Source organism: Vanellus vanellus (assembly GCF_965231255.1).
Source record: "Vanellus vanellus genome assembly, chromosome: 2".
Classification (NCBI taxonomy): domain Eukaryota; kingdom Metazoa; phylum Chordata; class Aves; order Charadriiformes; family Charadriidae; genus Vanellus; species Vanellus vanellus.
In genome coordinates, this window is record NC_138906.1 from 149,425,677 (window position 1) to 149,446,193 (window position 20,517).

General features: G+C 39.3%; 1 protein-coding gene across 2 annotated transcripts in view; it reads left to right on the forward strand.

The window, feature by feature from the left end:
• ZFPM2 (zinc finger protein, FOG family member 2) overlaps positions 1-19,558 on the forward strand; it is a gene marked incomplete at its 5' end in the record, with an annotated part of 320,839 nt that extends 301,281 nt beyond the window's left edge. For both annotated transcript variants that reach the window (XM_082479322.1, XM_082479323.1), the window contains 3 exons: positions 7,942-8,148; positions 13,492-13,716; positions 16,914-19,558. In XM_082479322.1, the coding sequence (XP_082335448.1) occupies positions 7,942-8,148; positions 13,492-13,716; positions 16,914-19,405 (2,924 nt within the window). In that variant the 3' untranslated portion in view covers positions 19,406-19,558. The remainder of the gene's footprint in view (positions 1-7,941; positions 8,149-13,491; positions 13,717-16,913) is intronic.
• Positions 19,559-20,517: the final 959 nt, after the last annotated feature.

Consider the following 20,517-nt stretch of genomic DNA (forward strand, 5'->3'; position numbering starts at 1 on the left):
AACTGATATCACCTAAGACTTTTTAGAGCCATCTAATAGAAAGATATGTATTCACTCTGATTAGCCTAGGATTTGAACGAGGGTCCCAGAAGAGATATATAAGCCTCTTAAATGCATAGAACTTCTAAGGATATGGGTTTAACTGTCTCCCCCTGTGGTAAATAAGCTGTGACAGCTCTATCAGGGGGGAAAATGGCAAATAAAATTACCACATTATTTTCCTGTGAATATTTTCAGAGCACTAATCTATTTTGCCTCTCTACCTAATAGAACTCTGGTGAGTGTTACACCCATTCATTTAATTGGGGGAAACATATACAAATCCTGAAACTAACACAAAGCAGGCAGACAACAGTGGAGAAAATAAGAGGTCCAATCTGAGTGCTTGTTATACTCCTTGCTCTTCAGAAACAATGTGCTTCTTTTGGGGTTCAGCCGATCAGGATTTTTGCAGTATTAATTCAAGAGCTGCTGCAATACAGATCGTGATGTTGGAAATAGTTGTACTGCAGCAAGGGAAAGACCTACCCCTTACACTGACACAGAGATGCCAGGTTTAGGAGTTTAGTCCCCTAGGACTGGCAAGTTCTGTTTCTCTTTATCAGCTAGATAATGCCTAACAGTTTTAACTGTAAAATCATCTATTCAGACAAAACCGCTGTCAGCATATGACTAAGCTGAAGTCAGGCCCAAAGCTCAGGTTGACTCAGGTGCAGGAGTAAGATCTACATTTCCTGTTTCTGGTCAGACATTTTATATCTCAAAATGCAGGGATTTTAAAGCCACCTTATTCAATTTGGATAGTGCCGTTAAGCTGAGTATTCTTCTGTTGTTTTGTTCTGAAAAATATCATTGCAGTTCCTTTATTTTGCAATTTGTTCAGTGAGGTAAAAATGAAGCAGGGTCCATATTTTATGAACATAAAGGTAATACTAAAAGTGGCAACAGAACTGTTTTGTCCACTGTATTGGTCTAATTTTTTAGAGTATAATAGATTTTACATTTTTTGCAGTCAGTACACTGCAGGCTTATAATATGCAGTGGTTTAGTTAAAATTAAAGGTCAAATATCTTTTGGCAATCTCCTTTGATCAGTAAACAAGGAAAAATGATAGAAGATGCTAGGGAATCATCTCATTAATCTTAATGTAGCACTAGAACTATTTTTTGTGATAGTTTGAGAAGTCTGAATTTGCAGGGATGATTTTTGAGGCACTTCACAGAGAGATGGCTGGAACCCTGGCATTAAAATACATGAATAGCTAAAATGCTGTGCAAAGTATATATTTTATGTACGCATGTGAAAAATGCGAAGAATTATTTAGCAACTGGAAAGACTGTTCACAAAATGCTTTTGATTTATTGCTGCATATACCACAGATCCGTATCACTTATTCTAACATTATTTTATTCAAAAACTTGTATGAACCATGAGTTGGCATGTTGTAGAATACTGAAAAGGCATTAATCAACCTAAATAAACAAGTACATAGATCTATCTAACAACTATGAAGTAGTTAATAAATTTTTAGCAATTTTATTATAGAAAAAAGGTCTAAAAGAGTAGTGCTTAATTATCTGGACTCCTCTGTGCTGGGCTCTCTTTTGATTGTATTAATGAAGCAGCTGGCCCATTGTTTCTCTTTAATTCCTCTATTGTTTTAAGAATATGTCACAGCTCTTTATTCTTTTATCAGGTGCTGTGCAGGAGGATCCACACAATACCTCATATTCCTACTGTATTTGCCAATGCACAAAGAAACCTCCAAAGCATTTTTCAAAGAAGGGGCACACATAATTTATAAGTTCTGTTCCTTGTACCACTCTACTGTCAAAAATTTCAACAGTATTGGATTTGAATTAATTATAATTTTTTATTAAACAATGTGTCTACATATAGATATATGTACTTTGTTCATGTCAGAAATTAGAGATCTGCCCAGTAACTTGTGCTGCACTGAAATGGCATTCATTATGCTGAGTCGTCACAACCCTATGGGTGAGAAGCAGGAGGAACCCAAATACGAAGATCCCATCCTATTGTGATGTACAAATTCTCCTTAAATGCTTAACCGGTGCAACAAAGGAGGGAAGTTAATAAATTAACTCCAACCCCCATTACCATTACTAAAAAGCATCATTTTTTACAAATTGGAATATTTCATTGAGAGAGGAAGGTTTAATTCAGTTGACGGTGCCTGGAAGTCGCTAAGAGTAACAGTCTGTTGTTTAAATAAATTCTGATAGTCTTTTGACCCTTCTTGCAAAAAGATGTGTGTACAGGAAATGGGCTATTATGTTGTTGCAGCAACACAATCAAATCCAGTAAGCGCAAGTTTTACTACACAAAAGTAGTACTTCTGAATTAACTGGCACTGAAAATTGGTTTTAATAGAAATTGCCATTGACTTCCTAAATTTCTGTGAAAGATGTATGTCATTTCTGGGTCAAAAAAATAGATCCAAATGGTTCAGCAAGGAAAACCAGCTGATACTAAAGACAGGAAAATTGGGATTGCCTTTGAGTATATGTTTATATTGTCATTACACTTCTTCATCTGTGAAAAAATAGCTCCACTTTCTTCCATGAAACTTCTGTACGCAGCGGAAATACTGGTTTTAGCTACTTACTTCCTTAAGTCACTTTTCCTAAAAGCAACAGTATGAATCAAGAGGCTTTACGGTTCCATCCATTATGAAACTCTTTTCTCCTAGTGGAGTTAATAGGGTAATCTGTCCTTAAATATATATTTTTTTCAGACTGTGGCCCACAGACCACAGACTCCTTAAGGCCTGCAAAAAATAAGTGGGAAAAAAAAGAAGCCCACCATCAGAAGGCTCACTGTACCTGGAAGTGGTGTAGGGCTCTGAGAATCAGAACGGGTGAGGGGCTATGGCTTTAGTTAAATCTTCAGAGCAAGTTGCAGATTCCAAATAGGATAATAGAGGTTGCTTTTTAAAAAAAAAAATAATTCAAAATGTAGAAGGAAGAAATGAAGGGCTGTTTAAAAAAAGAAAAGCAAGTTTCTCTTGTATTTTAGATGTCTGCCCTACATAAAATAAAGTTTTGTATTAGCATGCATATCTATCACCACAGTACTCCTCATTCTGAATACAGAAGATAGAGTATTACTGCATCTAAATATGATTTAATTGGTTCAATTTACTATATATTTTTTATACTAAGTGTGGTTCCATATCTTGATGAGCCCAGATGTAGTTGTGCTTGTGGTTTACAGCATCCCATTGCTTGCATTTTATTATTTTTACAAAGCAAATGTCTATCAATCACAGAGATAAATTAGAAAAAATTGTGCAAACATGACACATCGCTAAGATTTTTTCCAGCATGCTATGTAATTATTAACCTGATTTTTGCCATTGAAAGAAGCCATGAATTACAGATAGCATGGATGAAGTAAAATGCTTTTATATTAGATACATTTTGCTTATACAGTATTCTATAGGTATGGCCATACAATATAATTGAAGCTTTGTCAGCTCTGTAGCCTAGCAACAGATAATACTGTTAGGTTACTGAATTGCTCCTGGTTGACAAGTAGGGAGTATTTTTGTGTTTATCATGTTTGCTAATGATGGGATCCTTTCCAAAAGGCTTGTCTTAATCTTAATTAGAGTTTATCAGCAGAGGTCTGCATGACATTGTGCAGACACTGATTTCATAAATAATAAAAAGTGCAAGTGAAAAATTTGGCAGGAGAAGAAGATATTTAAGACCACTGATTCTTGTAAGAGCAGCATGAATTTCCAAAATGTAATCAAGTTTGAACTGTGACTCTATTCTTTATTATCGAAACTTGCAGTACACTCCACTGCAGTTTTGACAGCAATTATGAGTATGATTTATAAGCTTCCTGTTAGGAACCAGATCTGTTTGCACAAGAATCTTGATCATAAACATTACAAAGAACAGTAAGTCCACAGTTTTTCAGGGACATCAGGACCTTACTTTTTCCTTTGCATAGAAAGTTGGTTTGTTGGGTTTCTTTCTATTTAAGGGTGTTGGGGTTTTTTTCAAGCAGCAAAAATTTTGCAGTGAAATGCAGACAAAGAAGAGAATCCTGAAATAACCTTTCCATTTGGTGGAAACTCTGAAGGTATCAGATAGCTGTTTCAGTGCCTGATGTCATTTGATAAAGAACTCATGCCAATGCAATTGGAATGTAATTTTTTGCTCTAGTTCGCACAACATGATATTCTTTAACTTTCCCAATTTACTATGATTAAATGTGCATTTCTAATTCTTTGCAATGTGAACAAGAAAAAGAGTTCAAATAAATACATAATGCTACAGACATTTTTATTCTCTTCTTCTGCTTGACATGTATGTATTGTATATCACAAATTTCTTTGGTTTAATCCTAGATAGAAAACAATATAATGCAGGATCAAAAAGCTTATTTTCAGTTTCACAGACTCAGGACTAGACTTGTAGAGAAAACAGTTTTACAATGTCACAAAGCCTTCTGGTATTTCAAAAACTTCCCTCCCACACTGGAACAAGAATAAGACTTTTCTCATCCCACCATGTAAAATTGGTCAGACCCTTTTCAGTAAAGTGGATGATTAGTCTACTCATTACAGTTGAGAAGAGGGCCAAAATCACCAGGCTACTATTATCTTGCCTTCTAGCCAAATAGTATAACCGCGACTTGATTTCTGAGGTACTGTCACTCATCCTTATTAGAGCTTATCTGGATGTTCTTCCTTTCTCTTCTTCTGATGACTGTGTCTGTCTTAGGACTGAGAAACTTGGGCTGGTAAAGCTTTGGTAGAACCATTTCACCCCCATAAGCTTTTTCTGTCAAAAGAACAGCTGGTTAAAAAATTTCTAGACAGCTTAGTCGGAACTTCATCTCATGTAAATAACAGGCCCTTACGTTCCCTTATGAAATTTTCACGTCTTGAAAATACTTCAAGCAAACATCTTCCTATCTCCTTGTCCATTGCCACCAGTACTTGACAAAGACTGTTTGGAGACATCCTTATTATCCTTTTGAAAATCTGTGGTTAACACTCCTTTGCTTTATGAAAATATGTGCTCCTGAGAAATTAGAGTGTGTATGTCAGTTGGGTCTCAGCTTCTAGAAATGTTTGTAGAAAGCAAGAACTTTTTTCCTGTTTTGTAAGCACTACCTGTGAGGAAGACCTGGTCTGTAACGAGGATGTCTAGACAGCATAATAATTCATATGACAGTCATGATTGGAACTTCCTATTAAATTTGGAAGCCTCTGCCAGGTTCTCTGTACTCCATTTTCCTGTCTGTGCAGTAGAAGTCTCAAGAAGACTTCTCTTCCACTGTTTTCCCACTGTGCATGAAAGGCAGCATATTTGCATTCACTGCATTAAGGGGAATAAAGTTGTTTGTGTCTTTCAAAACAGCAGCTATTGCCTGCCCTGTGCAACCAAACAGAGAAGGGGACAAGAGGGGACTGTACTGTGTCCTATCCGTGTGAGTGAATAATACTGCATTTCCAGTAGCTGGAAGCATGCGTCATTTGGGAGTTAATCTGGGGATTTAACTTAACACGACATATATGTCACGATCACTTAAACGCCTCATTTTCCATACAGTGGGATGGTAGAAAACAAAATAACAATGTAACTCTTGGATCTGAATCCTGCTGGGCTGATGGTTTGCATTCAAATGCAGCAGTGGATTAAACTTCTGTAGTTCTGTTTTCCTTTAATAAGCCAAGCTAGAGATTGTTGTTCTTCCAAAGCTGTCGCACATCCCACTCGGCTGTGCCTGCCGTAGGTGTGACAGCCTCCAGGAGCTGGGTGGCGCAGGCAGCCGAGGTCACTGCTCGCTTCAGCTGTCCAAGTTTAATCTGCTGCTGGACATGAGTCAACACCCTGAGGAGCTCTAACACCAGGAGACTGAGTCAGCCTTTTAGCTGATCCAGACCGATTGCAGCTGGAGACCTAGTAATCAAGTGCACTTTCTATTTTTTTCCCTCCCAAGGGTACAGCTGGTCAAGATGTTTGCTAGGATAGAGAAAGTCTCAGTTGGTTCTTCTGCAGTGACTCATTTTTATATTATTAAGAAATTCAGGGAATGATACAGTCTAAGAAGAGCTCTTAGTCTATATTAAAATATACTAAAACACGTTGGTTGATTATTGCACCTTTTTTATATAAATAAAATGGAAGTGCACGTTACTAATGAAGCCCCTGCTCCCCCAGAAAGTGGACTGTGTGGTGTTTGCAGTGAGAGTAGCCAGTTTCAGGTTCTCAAATTGCAGCATGTGTATCATGTACTTTTATCTACGAGACTGATTAAATATGCTTTAGGAATTTAGCCTGGTTCTCTCCTAAACAGGTTTTACACCAATTTAACTCTGAAGGCTTCTGTATGTTTACTTCTGACTTATATCAGGCAATAAGTCCAACTGTACTTTTCAAATGTTTGAATTCCTGCCTGGGCATTAGGATTCGGCATTGTAGGCGTTTATGGTACTATCTTCACATTTCATCTTCTTATTCTCTCAAGGAAATTACTCAGATTTGCACCATTTAACACCGTACTTTTGGAGGGTAGTAAACCTTGGTATGCTTTAGTCCCATTACAGTAAATTATTTGTAAACTTTTGAGCCACCTTCAACTGCTGTATTACCGAAGGGTAAATACAAAGACACTTTTCTGCTTTGAAACTTTTACACCACTTTGAGGTCTGGTAGCTTAGCTTTATTTTTCCACTGAAACACATTGTCACTGATGCTGTTTTGTTTGCTCATCTTTGAAAGCTAATAGACTGGTTTAATTAATTGTCCAAGATTTCTCTAAAACAATGTCCTAATTCTTCCATTTAGCTGTGGCATATCATACACTGTTGTTATCTCCTCTACCAGATTTTTGCAACAAGTTGTTTTAAAACTATAATCTCTTTGAGGGGAAAAAAATGAAGTGCAGTTGAAAAGGCAGTTATGCCGAAAGATAAACACAGCAATATTACTTATCAAAACGAGTACAGTTTTTGCTTGCCTAATGAATACAACATATAGCTTTTTCTATATATACAAAACCTGAGGAAAAAAAAGCTTTATAACATATAAAGTATGCAACATTATTTCAGGCATAACTGCATTGGATATGTATCTAGGCCTGAGAGTGTAGATAACACAATATAAGTGCTTTGCCTGTCTAAACATGTTAAATAAATGAGCATTCACTATCGCATTCAAATACATTAGTAGATGTACTCGCATAGTTAATTTTCTTTTTAATGCACTACACGTGACATTTGCAGCACAGAGCTATAGTGTATCTTACTGTTTGATGAAAGTTCTTCCACCTCCCCCCCCCTTTTAAACAAACCTTTATTTGAATAAGCCTTTATGAAACAGATCTTTGGCATATCTTCTTTTCAGGAAGTTCAGTCAGTGTAAGCAGAGATAAAGCAGTCATGTTACGAAGAATATTACATAAGGGAAGATTTTTTAGAGACAGAGGGTGGCAAACATCAGGGAGGGGAAGAACGCCCTTAAGAGGAAATCTGATTTCTTTCTTGCAGCTGTTTGGCTTTATTGTGCTGTGATTTGGTATTCAAAATAAAACAAACTTGGAGTTACGAAAAAACATACAGGAAGTTGGGTGAAAAGTAATGATTAGAAAGTGCCATATAAAACATGTTCACCCATATCTTGATTTTCATAGTGCTGGCCTTTTAGGAGACAAAATGAAAAATTAAAATGAATATTCATGCTGCAAATAATTAGGAAGAGTATCCCCAAACTGTTATTTTTGTACACTGAAAATTCCTATGTTGATAGGAGGACTGTAAAGTGAAAATTATTTGCCTCTTTACCTTGAAAAAAAACATCAAAATGTAAAAAAGAGTGTGAAGATATGGCACTGATGTTTTAAGTTCTGGAATCTGATATCGTCAATTAAATCTTTCTGCTTTTATGTTTTCTGTAGGAGGGCAGCTTTGGTGTACCACAACCAAGGCCATCTCAGAGGGTGAAGAGCTGATTGCCTTTGTTGTAGATTTTGACTCAAGGCTGCAAGCTGCTAGTCAGATGACTCTCACAGAAGGGATGTATCCCGCACGCCTGCTGGACTCAATACAATTGCTCCCTCAACAAGCTGCAATGGCATCTATTTTGCCTACGGCTATTGTGAACAGTAAGTGATGAATACTATTCTCTGGCGTTTTTTTAAAACAGCAGTACTTAAGGCACATATGAAGAGCTAATACAGCGATAGTGAATTCAAGACCACAGAAACCACACGACTTAAAACCCACAGCTCGGAGCCTGCTTTTGTTCCCCTATCATCTCAGATGAACCCACAGACATCAAAGGAGGAAGAAGAGCGGTCTGGCAGCTGGGCTCTGCAAGATTCTCACCCAGAGTACCTGACCTGCCCTCGTGTGGAGGTTCTGTGATCTGCTCCCACAGGCGATAGGATCAGAAGCTGTTAAAGAAGCAGATAAGATAGGCCTGTTAGTTCGCTCACAAAGTCCAGCCTCTGATGCTGAAGTAAGCTTGTTGCTTACAGCTGCAGATTCTGTTAATAATTCATGGTAGTCAATGGAAAGAAAGAACACATATTTTCAGTGGCTGTTTCAAAATGCAGTGGAGATCATGCCTTACAGCAGCCCTGATTTATTGTAGTATTTCCACTCAATGCAGCTACCGAAAAATATTTTTACATCCTCTGGACATCAGTAGACCCTATCATGGACAAAATACAGCACGTAATTAAGTGTTGTCCTTAGAGAGGAGGGAAACGAGTACATAAGTCAGTTCTTGAACTGGGACAATTCAGCTTGAATTAAATTTCATTTCTTTAAATTTTTCTTATTACTCCTTTTTACCTTTATACAGCCCTAGTTCCTCATCCCCTCTCTAAGTACTTTTCAAATATCTTAGCTGTTGCCATGATCCTTCCCAGTCATCACTTAGACCTCTTGCACATCCTTAGCTCTCAGCACTTTGTAAGCTTGTCTGTTTAGACCCCATGTTGGAGCACTCGCCCATGCTTCCCCTGGTTTGTAGGTGTTGTAATTAGATACAGTGAACTACTGAACACAGTATTTAAGGTGTGAATGCACATGTAGGCACATGATCTGCCATTCAGGCTTACACCAAGTAACACTGTGTCTTGAACAGTCACACCATCTTCAAGATCTTCAGACAGGACTAGTTAAAATATCTGTGGTAACGCCTTGCATTCTGTCTTTTCCTTTGTTTTGTTTTGTTGGGTTTTTTTTTGTAATTGCTTATTTTCTGTGTAATCAGTTGTGATAGCTACACATTTATTGTTAGTCTATTTTAAAAGATAAAGCTTAAAATGTCCAACTCATCCAACTCCTCCCTTCCAGAGAGCGAGTTGGCAGCAACCTCAAGCCCTTTAGCTAAGCACATTCATTTTTATCCTAGCAGTAGGGCTGCTGTGAGCTGACATACCTGTTCACAGAACCAGCAATTAGCACCATGCAGGACCTTTCCAAAAGAAGGTGTCAGTAGCCCCTAAAATGGATCACCCAGTTACCACAGTTAGGGCAGAACAGCTGCAAGGGGGCCACCAGTGAGAGAGTTACTTAGCCTAAAGGGCAGCTACCCATTCACAGCCTGTTTCAGCTAAGGATGTATTTTTGTGCAAATCTACATGAGGCCAACTCTGGGCTTTGGCAAAGTAGTCAAATTTCTACAGGATCAAATTTCTGGAAAAAACTTTGCTTCCAACACTGCCTTTTGCAGAGCTCTAGAAAGCTGCACTGATCATTACTACTTTACTGCTAAGAGGAGTCTAAGTTTATGGTGCATCAGCTCTTGCTATACAGGCTAGGCAGCAACTCGGAGTAACCTCTGCACTCTTAACTCCAGGAGGCTGTTAATGTAACAAGTCTCACTGTCCAAAACTTTCCACCCAGGTTCTGACTCTGCCTCTGACCAGACGGGGATATTTCCAACAAGGCAGATATCATGGTGGGAGTCTGCCCAACCAGGATGAAGAGGCAGATGAAATATTCTATAAACAGCTGGGAGAAGTCTCAAGATTGCTAGCCCTTGTCCTCATGGAGGACTTAACTTACCAAATATCTGCTGGGATCACAATGCAGCTGAGAGGGAACAGTCTAGGAGGTTCCTGGAGTATGTTGAGGATAACTTCCCAAATCGGCTGGTGAGGGAGCTGACTAGGGAAGGTGCCTTGCTGGACCTGTTGTTTGTAAATGGAGGAGGACATGTGCCAGTTGGAGGCCACCTTGGGCATAGTGATCATGAAATGATAGAGTTTTTGATTCTTGGAGAAGTAAGGAGGGGGGTAAGCAGAACTGCTACGTTGGCCTTCCGGAGGGTGGACTCTGGTCTTTTCGGGAGCCTGATTGACAAAGCCCCTTGGGGGGCAGTCCTGAAGGGCAAAGGAGTCCAGGAAGGCTGGACGTTTTTCAAGAAGGAAGTCTTAAAGGCGCAGGAGCAGGCCATCCCCATGTGCCAAAAACTGAGCTCTCGAGGGAAAAAAAATGGCCTGGCTGAACAGAGAACGATGATTGCAACTCAGGGGAAAAAGGAAAATTTATGGCCTTTGGAAAAAGGGGCAGGCCACTCATGGGGACTACAGGGATGTCCTGGGGTTATGCAGGGAGAAAATTAGAAGGGCAAAAGCCCAACTAGAACTTAACCTGGCTTCTGATGTGTTTATTAAGGACAATAAAAAAAGTTTCTATAAAGACATCAGCAATAAAGGGAGGACTAAGGATAATGTCCATCCTTTATTAGATGGGGGCGGAAACATAGCGACGAAGGATGAGGAAAAGGCTGAAGTACTTAAGGCCTTCTTTGCTTCGGTCTTTAGTAGTAGGACCAGTTGTTCCCTGAGTACCCAGCCCCCCTGAGCTAATAAATAGGGGCAGGGAGCAGAATGAAGCCCCCATAATCCAAGGGGAAATGGTGAGGGACCTGGTACACCAGTTAGACATTCACAAGTCTATGGGGCCAGATGGAATCCACCCAAGGGTACAGAGGGGACTGCTGGAAGTGCTCATCAAGGCACTTTCCATCATTTACCAGCAGTCCTGGCTAACTGGCGAGGTGCCAGTTGACTGGAGGTTAGCAAATCTGAGGCCCATGCACAAGGTCTGGAAGGAGGATCTAGGGAACTACAGGCCTGTCAGTCTGACCTCAGTGCCTGGGAAGGTTATGGAGCAGATCATCCTGAGTGTCATTAAGCAGCACATGCAGGGCAACCAGGTGATCAGGAACAGTCAGCATGGGTTCATGAAAGACAGGTCCTGCTTGACAAACCCGATCTCCTTCTATGACAATGTGACCCACTTAGTGGGTGAGGGAAAGACTGTGAATGTTATTTACTTGGATGTTATGGGAGTCACGTATTCACCATGCATAACTGGAGCTACAGGCTGTCCAGGCCATCTAGCCCGTAGGAAATAAAGATGTCTGGAAGTCAAATTATAAAGATAATCAGAAAGTTCAATTCTGTGATGGAATGCAGTCAAATGAATTCAATTGTTATGTTGCCCATATCAAAATTCCCTATTACTACTTGTGGATGTTCTCTTCTGTGGAGACCTCAATGGTTCAACTTTTTTAAACCATTTTAAGCCAAAAAAACCCCTGAAAATGTTAGCTTTCACATGAGATGGACGTTTCAAATGATGCAAACTGTCTCAGTAATGTTTTAATGTTGGTATATACTGGAATACTAACTGTTCTATTAAATGTTTGTGTCTTAAATTCATGCAAAATTATTCAGTGGCAAAGGGAAAAATAGAAACTGGTAGCAGTGAAAATATTTTATGCAAATTCATGAGCAGAAAAATAGACAATCATTAACAATGCAGTCAGAGAAGCAAACTAAGCAATGTACATTTTGGCTGCATTTGTGGATATTTATCAAATAAAAGACATCCATTTCAATGGATTGGACTGTTCAACTTTGTTCACCCAAAAGAACTGGAACAGAGCAGTTGTCCTATATATATCAGTATTTGAAATTAAACAAATTGTCATGAAGGATAATAAATTACATCATTGGCTACACATGCCATATTTTCAGAGCAGCCAACCACCCACTCTTCAAAACTAAGTTAATTACAATCACTAACAGTTTTTTGCATTCTGAAGTCAGTGAAAGTTTTGATGTTGACCAAGATGTGTTCTGATGTTGACTGCAATTGCTCATTCTCAGATCCTGAGGTCAGCTGGCACAGTCTGGCTGCACTCATAATTTTATCCTCTCTTAGTCTCAAAAACAGGTGAGAAGCATCCAAACCAGTTGCAGGGAATGATCCTAGGCCTGTAGTAACTCCTGAACTGTATGCAGGAATGGGGAAGTTGTTAATTCAGCCTTTTGACTTCAGCCAAAAGTGTGGAAGAGACCATTCTCATGATTTAACAATATAAACAAGAAGTTCCTGTGCTGTAGTCTGGACACTGTCACTTTCAATTTACTAGTGTAGATGCACCCTAAAGGGCTGGGATTTTTTCCTTGTTCTTACTGATAGGATGACAAGTTCAGCTTTCAGAAAGATCAAACAGGTCTTTTGTCCTTCTGAGACAGATACACAACATGTACTGCGTAGGTATCCTTCTGACAGGATATTAACAACCAATATCTGTCTGCTTTGTGTACATATACAGTATTCATTATTACTCTTCACATGGGTAAAGTATGTAGCCTTCAGTACATGATCAAAATATCTACTCCTTCTGTTGCTGGGAAGCACTCTGTGCAACCTCGCCATTGTCTTCCCCTCAGAGGATGCTGACACTTTGGGATAGAAGACAATGAAAAATTGCATTATTCTTAGCAAATATCCATTTTGCATAATGAAAAGTAGAACAGCAACAATTTACCAAAAATCAAGAGGACAAAAGTACATTAGAAATTTTAACTTCTGGTACTAATAACAACAGGAATCCAGGAAATAAACATGCTTAGAATAATATTACATTCAACACTGTAGGATCTTAAGGAAATGTAATCTAGTCTGGCCTCCTGGATAACAGAACAACAGGATTTTACAGTAATAACTGCATAAGCATTCTGAAAATATACATTCTTCAGAGTCATCTGCAATTAGCACTCAAAAATTCCAAGGCCCAATGCTGGAAAGACTTGTGCACACAGAAAAAAAAGCACAATTGAAAAATATCACCTATTGAGTAATGATGTATTAGAAATACAGCTTAGTTCTTGAATTACAACTGCATATTGACAACAAACATTTATTTTCATTTTTAAAAAATTACATGCCAAAAACTTCTAGCTGCTTTTTTATATTAACTATTTTTAAAATCTCCTTTTGAAAGAAACAACTGTCTCCTGTGTTCAGTCTCTCACCTGCAAGTGACATTTTAATAAAGCTGTGGCTCTGTTTTCAATATTGTATTAAATAAGCATGTGTTTAATGGGGAAGTGAGGGGAATTAATCCAGCTGTGTTAATTGGTTGGCACTGAGTGTACCATGGCTAACCTGCACCTGGTTATATTTGCTTGTAGAGGACATATTCCCTTGCAAATCCTGTGGCATTTGGTATCGAAGCGAGCGGAACCTGCAGGCCCATCTCATGTACTACTGCAGTGGAAGGCAAAGAGAGGGGCCTCAGCTGTCTGAGGAGAATGAAGATAGTGCTCAGCAGATATCCAGTGTATGCCCCTTCCCACAGTGCACCAAAAGCTTTTCTAATGCAAGAGCTCTGGAAATGCACCTAAATTCTCACAGTGGTAAGTACCATGCATTTTCCTGTATCATCTTCTAGATTTAGCTGTTTGAAGAATTATTCACTATAGACATTCAGCAGATCAATGTCTCTCCAAATTTATGGAAGCATTGGGTGTAGATTCTACCAGAATGTAAGCATTTTCAGACCTGTGTTCTACACCAAGCACCTCTCTCGGGTAACCAGTGTCATTTCTCTTATCTACTAATCCTCATTTGAATGCTGTCTCTGAATGCGTATGTACACACATACAGGCAGCATTTCTTTACTGGTGAGGGTATGCTCAGCAATCCAGAGTTAGGCTGCTGCTGCTTGATCTTTGAGAGATTCAATCAATTACTTCAGGATTCCATCCACCAAATGTGAGTCTGCTAGACTACAGTCTCTACCTGCCCTGTTTTGATGTTCAGTGGAGAAATACACACCAACAGAGAGCAAGTCCTTCTGAAATAAGATCTTGGGGTCCTAGGGTAGGCTTCTTAGGCAGGAGGCTTTAAGGATCAGGGTCCATAACTGTGTGCTTTTCCCAAGATACTTGTTTCATAAAAACTTTTTGTTTTCATAACAATATTCTTTTCCCTCCTTATAAATATAAAATGAGGTTAGTATTATCTTTGTCCATGTTGTTACCATTATAATATTAGATATACAGAAAGTGGGATTACAAAATTCCTGATATTAAAAATCTGGAACTCAGCAGGAATTTACCTCCCTGAAGGTCCTTTGAGTGTGCTGTTTGAGTTTGTTTTGAATTTGGTCTGGAAACACAAGTTACGAGTTTGCAGAACATTCTGCATTGGAATTTTCATTAGCAGAAAAAAACTACAAATAAGAAAGACTGCAATATCAGGTATGGGTGTGTTGTCTGTCCACTGTACAGAACTGTGTCCGGAAAGAGGCAAAGGGCCCTACAGGAATTCCTGATCCTTCTGTTAAATGGATGGAGTCTAAAGGACAACAATGTGTCCTTTATTCAGAGAAGGAAGACCTATTTGGCTGCAGTGTAAAAACTTCTGGGGGAGTGAGAGTCTGCTCTGTGGACTTGGTGAAGTGAGACATGTTCTTCTGATACTTGGGCAGCAATTACAAATCTAGAAGGCACCATGTTGCCTTGGAGGAGTTTGTTACCTCACAGAACAGGACTAGAAGAGTGCTGACAACACAGACAACACTTAGCCATTCATGTAGAGTCCGATCTTTTTGTCCTTCCAGATCTTAACTTTGAATATCAGGCTATTGCCATTTTCTGTCTCTTGCCTAGCAAATATTTCACCGTTCAGTGAACCAGCGGAACAGTAGGAACAGTAGGAACAGGTTCAACAAGAGCAGTTGAAGAAGATCATGTCTTACATGTCTTACAGCCTAGTAATTAAAACCAGGTATTCTTGGAAGATAAAAGATTTGTTTCTCCCCAAGCAGAGGAAAAGTCTGAAATCTTAGCCATTGTGTAAAAAGGTTCCTTCAGCTCTTTGCATTTAGTGACATACCATTGGCTTAGGTGTCGACAGGGTTTTCAGCCATGAGCTGTGAGTGACCATGTCTTCTTGCAATCTAGAGATAAGCATCTGTGTTCCTTGAAAAATATAGGTCTGTGATCCTGCTGAATGCCCAGTAAGAATCTTTAGGTATTTCTTACATCAGAGGCTAAACATCAGGCCTTCCCCTTCTTTTTAGTCATAAACCAGTCAGTTCAATTATTTTTGCTCTCCTTCAGATCCTGTCCATCTTTATTTTTCTATATGGATTGTAACAAGTTATAACAGCTTGTGCAGTGGGAATGAAACATTCCTTTTACAAATGCCCTGTAAGCTAGTTCTGTGTTTGCTTCAACTTCTGCACCATTCTTTCTGGGGACTATAGCAGACACACACCCCTGGAGCATGGAGCCCTGACTGAAATGCAGAGTCCATAGAGACATTTCACTGAGACTGTATCGCGTGATGTGGAAGCATATGAAACACCATCTCACAGAAGTAGAGGAGCTAAAGCTTGGTATTCCCTCCTGGTGAAAAAGTGCCTGATGGGGAACAAGCGCTGGTTAAAATGCTGTGTGCCTCCTCGGCTCCCTTCTGGACTCTGAGGCCAAGAGTAGTTCAAATGTCGCTCACAACTGTGGGAGTCACTGATGCTAGGGGAGAACTGAGGACCTCCAGGTACAACAGAATGAATTCCCACCAATTGAGCCACATTATTCTTACAGCTTTATATTGTCCAACTACCACGAACCTAGTTTACCTGACTAAGGCATGGTATATGTGTGTGTGTATGTGTGTGTTTAGACAGGACAACTATCCATTTTAGACTACAAATATCATCCCTAACTATTTTTTCCATTTTTATTGTCTAACAGGTAATCAGAATCTGTGTTTTTGCAGTAGAGAAATTTGGTCTTATCTCTTTTTAAAGCCTTTTCCATTTCAAAATACCATGAAGCATGGGGTTTTTGTTTCAGCAGTGATTGTAAGATGGCTTTGAATGTACTGTTCATAATAGGGAAAGCTTTAGTGATTTCATGAGGAAAAGCATCTACAGCAGTAGATGCCTGCAGCCATTAGATGTGGAAGATAAAGTGTTGGTGAAGCTGTGTCTTACTCCTCCTCTTCCCTTTACAATGAACACAACTCGTCAGTCCTCTCTAACGAGGATAGATCTGTATCCTGTTCCCACACTACAGCAGACTCACGCAGGCGAAGAGTTGAGCATTAATAATGCTCAAAGTGCTACTTCTGCTCTCTCTGTGGCTTTCAGACATTGAGTTTGAGGGCTGTACCTCAAGCCACATCATAACCTTGAGCCTCTTGACCTTGATGTGCTTTCTGGGCATTCAAAATTTCCAGTGATTGTGTATGGGGAACATTATGTTTCCTTTAGTTAAAACCGTAATTTCTAAGACCTTTTCATGTAGAGTAAGACCAGTTTATTTTTATCCATTCCCTTGTTCTTTCTTTTCTTTCATCTCTGCTGAATGCAGGCAGATGCTAAGGCTCTCCAAAGCAGAGAAGTCTGGGAATATCCTCTAGCCGTCCGAGGAAAGAAATTCTCAACCAATTCAAGTATTTTCATGGTGATTAATATCATCCCATCAGAAGAAAACTGGTTGTTCTCACTGTGTTGGTACCTTCTGTGCAACTGATTTTCCAGTATGCTTCACGAAGGGCAAAATAGTCACTTTATTTTGTATTTTACTTGTCTTTTCTATAGGAGTGAAAATGGAAGAATTTCTCCCGCCCGGTGCTAGTCTGAAATGCACAGTTTGTACTTACACTGCAGACTCGGTGATTAACTTCCATCAGCACCTGTTCTCGCATCTTACTCAAGCTGCCTTTAGATGCAATCACTGCCATTTTGGCTTCCAAACTCAGAGGGAGCTACTGCAGCACCAAGACTTACATGTCTCTGGCAACAAGATTCAGAGAGAAAGTGACATTGAACACTCTCCAAGTGGAAACGAAGAAGGTTTACAGCCTGCAACGGACCTGTTGAGCAGAAATGATGTTCCCCAGAGCCAAAAGCCCATGCAGACTAAAGATGCAAGTTCTGATACAGAGCTTGATAAATGTGAAAAAAAGGCTCCACTTTTCCTTCCGAACCAGAGGCCAGAAACCCAGCCTGCAACAAATAAGCAGAGTTTTTCATACACTAAAATAAAATCTGAACCATCCAGTCCAAGACTTGCTTCATCGCCAGTTCAGCCTAATATTGGCCCTTCCTTCCCAATGGGACCTTTTCTTTCCCAGTTTGCTTTTCCCCAAGACATCACTGTGGTTCCTCAGGCTTCAGAGATACTAGCCAAAATGTCTGAACTGGTCCATCGAAGACTGAGGCATGGAAGTAGCAATTATCCTCCTGTAATTTACAGTCCTTTGATGCCCAAAGGGGCTACATGTTTCGAGTGTAACATAACATTCAATAATTTGGACAACTACTTGGTACACAAAAAGCATTACTGCAGCAGCCGATGGCAGCAGATGGCAAAGTCACCAGACTTTTCCAGTGTTCCAGAAAAAATGCCAGAAGCTGTAAGTCCCAGTAATGGTCAAAGCTCTATAAACATCCTGAATGCAGCTCCTCACACGTCAGATCCAGAGAATCAACTTCTGCAGACATCTTGCTTAAACTCTTCCAATGTTTTAGATTTGATTGGGCCAAACAATAAAAGTCATGAAAAAGACTTTACTGCACAATCTAAGAAGTTGTCAACTGCAAGCAACGGTGATGAGAAGATAAACGGAAAGCCTTCTGATGTGAAGAATCCCAATGCTCCTTTAGTAGAAGGGGAGAGCGATCCTAACAAGACCACATGTGAAGCTTGTAATATTACTTTCAGCAGACATGAAACATACATGGTCCACAAGCAGTATTACTGTGCCACTCGCCACGATCCCCCACTGAAGAGATCCGCTTCCAACAAAGTGCCTGCCATGCAGAGAACAATGCGTACCCGGAAGCGGAGGAAGATGTATGAGATGTGCCTGCCAGAGCAAGAGCAAAGGCCACCACTAGTTCAACAGCGATTTCTAGAAGTGGCTAATCTTGGCAATCCTTGTACATCTACTCAAGAGTCAACAGAGGGCCTTGGAGAATGTTACCATCCACGATGTGATATCTTTCCAGGAATAGTCTCAAAGCATCTGGAAACATCGTTGTCTATTAACAAGTGTGTTCCAGTTTCAAAGTGTGATACTCCCCACTCCACTGTGTCTTGCTTGGAGATGGATGTGCCAATAGATCTCAGTAAAAAATGCTTACCTCCATCAGAGAGGACGTCCACTTCTCCCAAAAGGCTGCTGGACTACCATGAGTGCACAGTATGCAAGATCAGTTTTAACAAGGTAGAGAACTACCTGGCTCACAAGCAGAATTTTTGCCCTGTCACTGCCCATCAGCGTAACGACCTGGGACAGCTCGACAGTAAGGTGTTTCAAAACCCAGAAAGTGAAAGAAACAGCCCAGATGTAAGTTATGAAAGAAGCATAATCAAATGTGAGAAAAACGGAAACTCGAAACAGTCCTCTCCTAATGGAAACTTATTTTCCACACACTTAGCAACACTTCAAGGACTAAAAGTCTTTAGTGAAGCGGCCCAGCTTATTGCTACAAAAGAAGAAAACAAACATTTGTTTCTTCCACAATGCCTTTACCCTGGAGCAATAAAGAAAGCTAAAGGAGCAGATCAGCTTTCTCCATATTATGGAATAAAGCCAAGTGATTACATTTCTGGTTCTCTCGTCATTCATAATACTGATTTAGATCAAAGCACAAATACAGAAAGTGAATCTCCTAAAGGCCAGGCGCCTTCGAATGGATGTGCTGTGCAGAAGAAAGAGTCTCTTCCGCTATTGCCGAAAAACCGAGGCATGGTAATAGTTAATGGGGGACTAAAACAGGAGGAAAGACCTGCCGCAAACCCACAGCAAGAGAACATTTCCCAGAATCCTCCGCATGAAGATGGGCACAAGTCTCCCTCTTGGATCTCTGAGAATCCCTTAACTGCAAATGAAAATGTCTCTCCAGCAATTCCTACAGCAGAGGAACAGTTGTCTAGTATAGCTAAAGGCGTGAATGGTTCTACCCAGGCCCCGACCAGTGGAAAGTATTGCCGACTGTGTGACATCCAGTTCAACAATCTTTCAAACTTTATAACTCATAAGAAGTTTTATTGCTCGTCACATGCAGCAGAACATGTCAAATGAAACAACCGGTCACCTTTGGTACCTGTGTTTAGCATATTGTTCCATACAGTCTAAGGAAAGCTGTTTGAATTACATCTGGACAATCAGGAGATTTCGCTATTGCTGAGTTGAAGACTTAAAGGTGTAATTTCATTACAGTCCATTAGTAAAGTGTATTATTGGTGCCATTTTCAAAAATATTAATTTATTTTACCAGCAGTATTCATAGCTGTAGTTATGTTATTTTTTATTTAAAAACTTTATATTAAAGTCATTTGTAATGTTATTGTATAGTTATTGTGTAGCACATATGGTTTGCACTGTATAGTAGATTTTAAAGAAAATAGTCACAAACAATACAGAAAAGCATTTTAGAAATAGCTTCAAAAGCACTTGTGTATCCTGATTTTTTTTCTTATATGCTGTTGCAGATATATGTATATGCTAAAATATAACTTGCAAAGAAGTTTCAACTATGCTGTAAAGTTCGCCTTAAAATTTCAATTTTTTGAACAATTGGGCTCAGTTTGCACTTTATATTTTAGCAGATACAGTACCTTAGTCATTAGGCTTTGCATTTGTATGTAGCAGTATGTTTCTGTCCACTTTCTTAATCTGAAACGTACGTTAAATGAAGATGGCAATTTTTTTCTTGTATAGTACTTGTATTTTCTTTCGCTGATGCATCTCTGTCTCAATTTTTAAACCTTTGCTGTTAAATGCAATACTTTATAAAGAATGAACAAAATTACTGGAAGCAGTATTGTAAGTAATGAGGTCATATCAATCAGTTTTATCTTTTGAAAGGCACAGTCTAAAACAAAACCCTAAACTCAATGCTGCAATTATGAATCTAATTCATATATAAGATATATTTAAATATAAGAGTAGCAATACTGCAACTGGTGATCACAAAGATAATGTTCTACTTCTGATAGAAATAATTTCTCAACAAATGTTGTTACTATGCATGTATATGGATGGAATAAAATTCCAGATCATTGGAGAAGTTTGGAAGTAATTTCTTTAAATTTTGTTTTGGTTTGGGGTTTTTGTTTTTTGTTTTTTTTCAAGGAGGATTTAGAGCTCACAAACTGTAAAGAAGCTCTTAGGAACAGCCTAACATTGCCCCC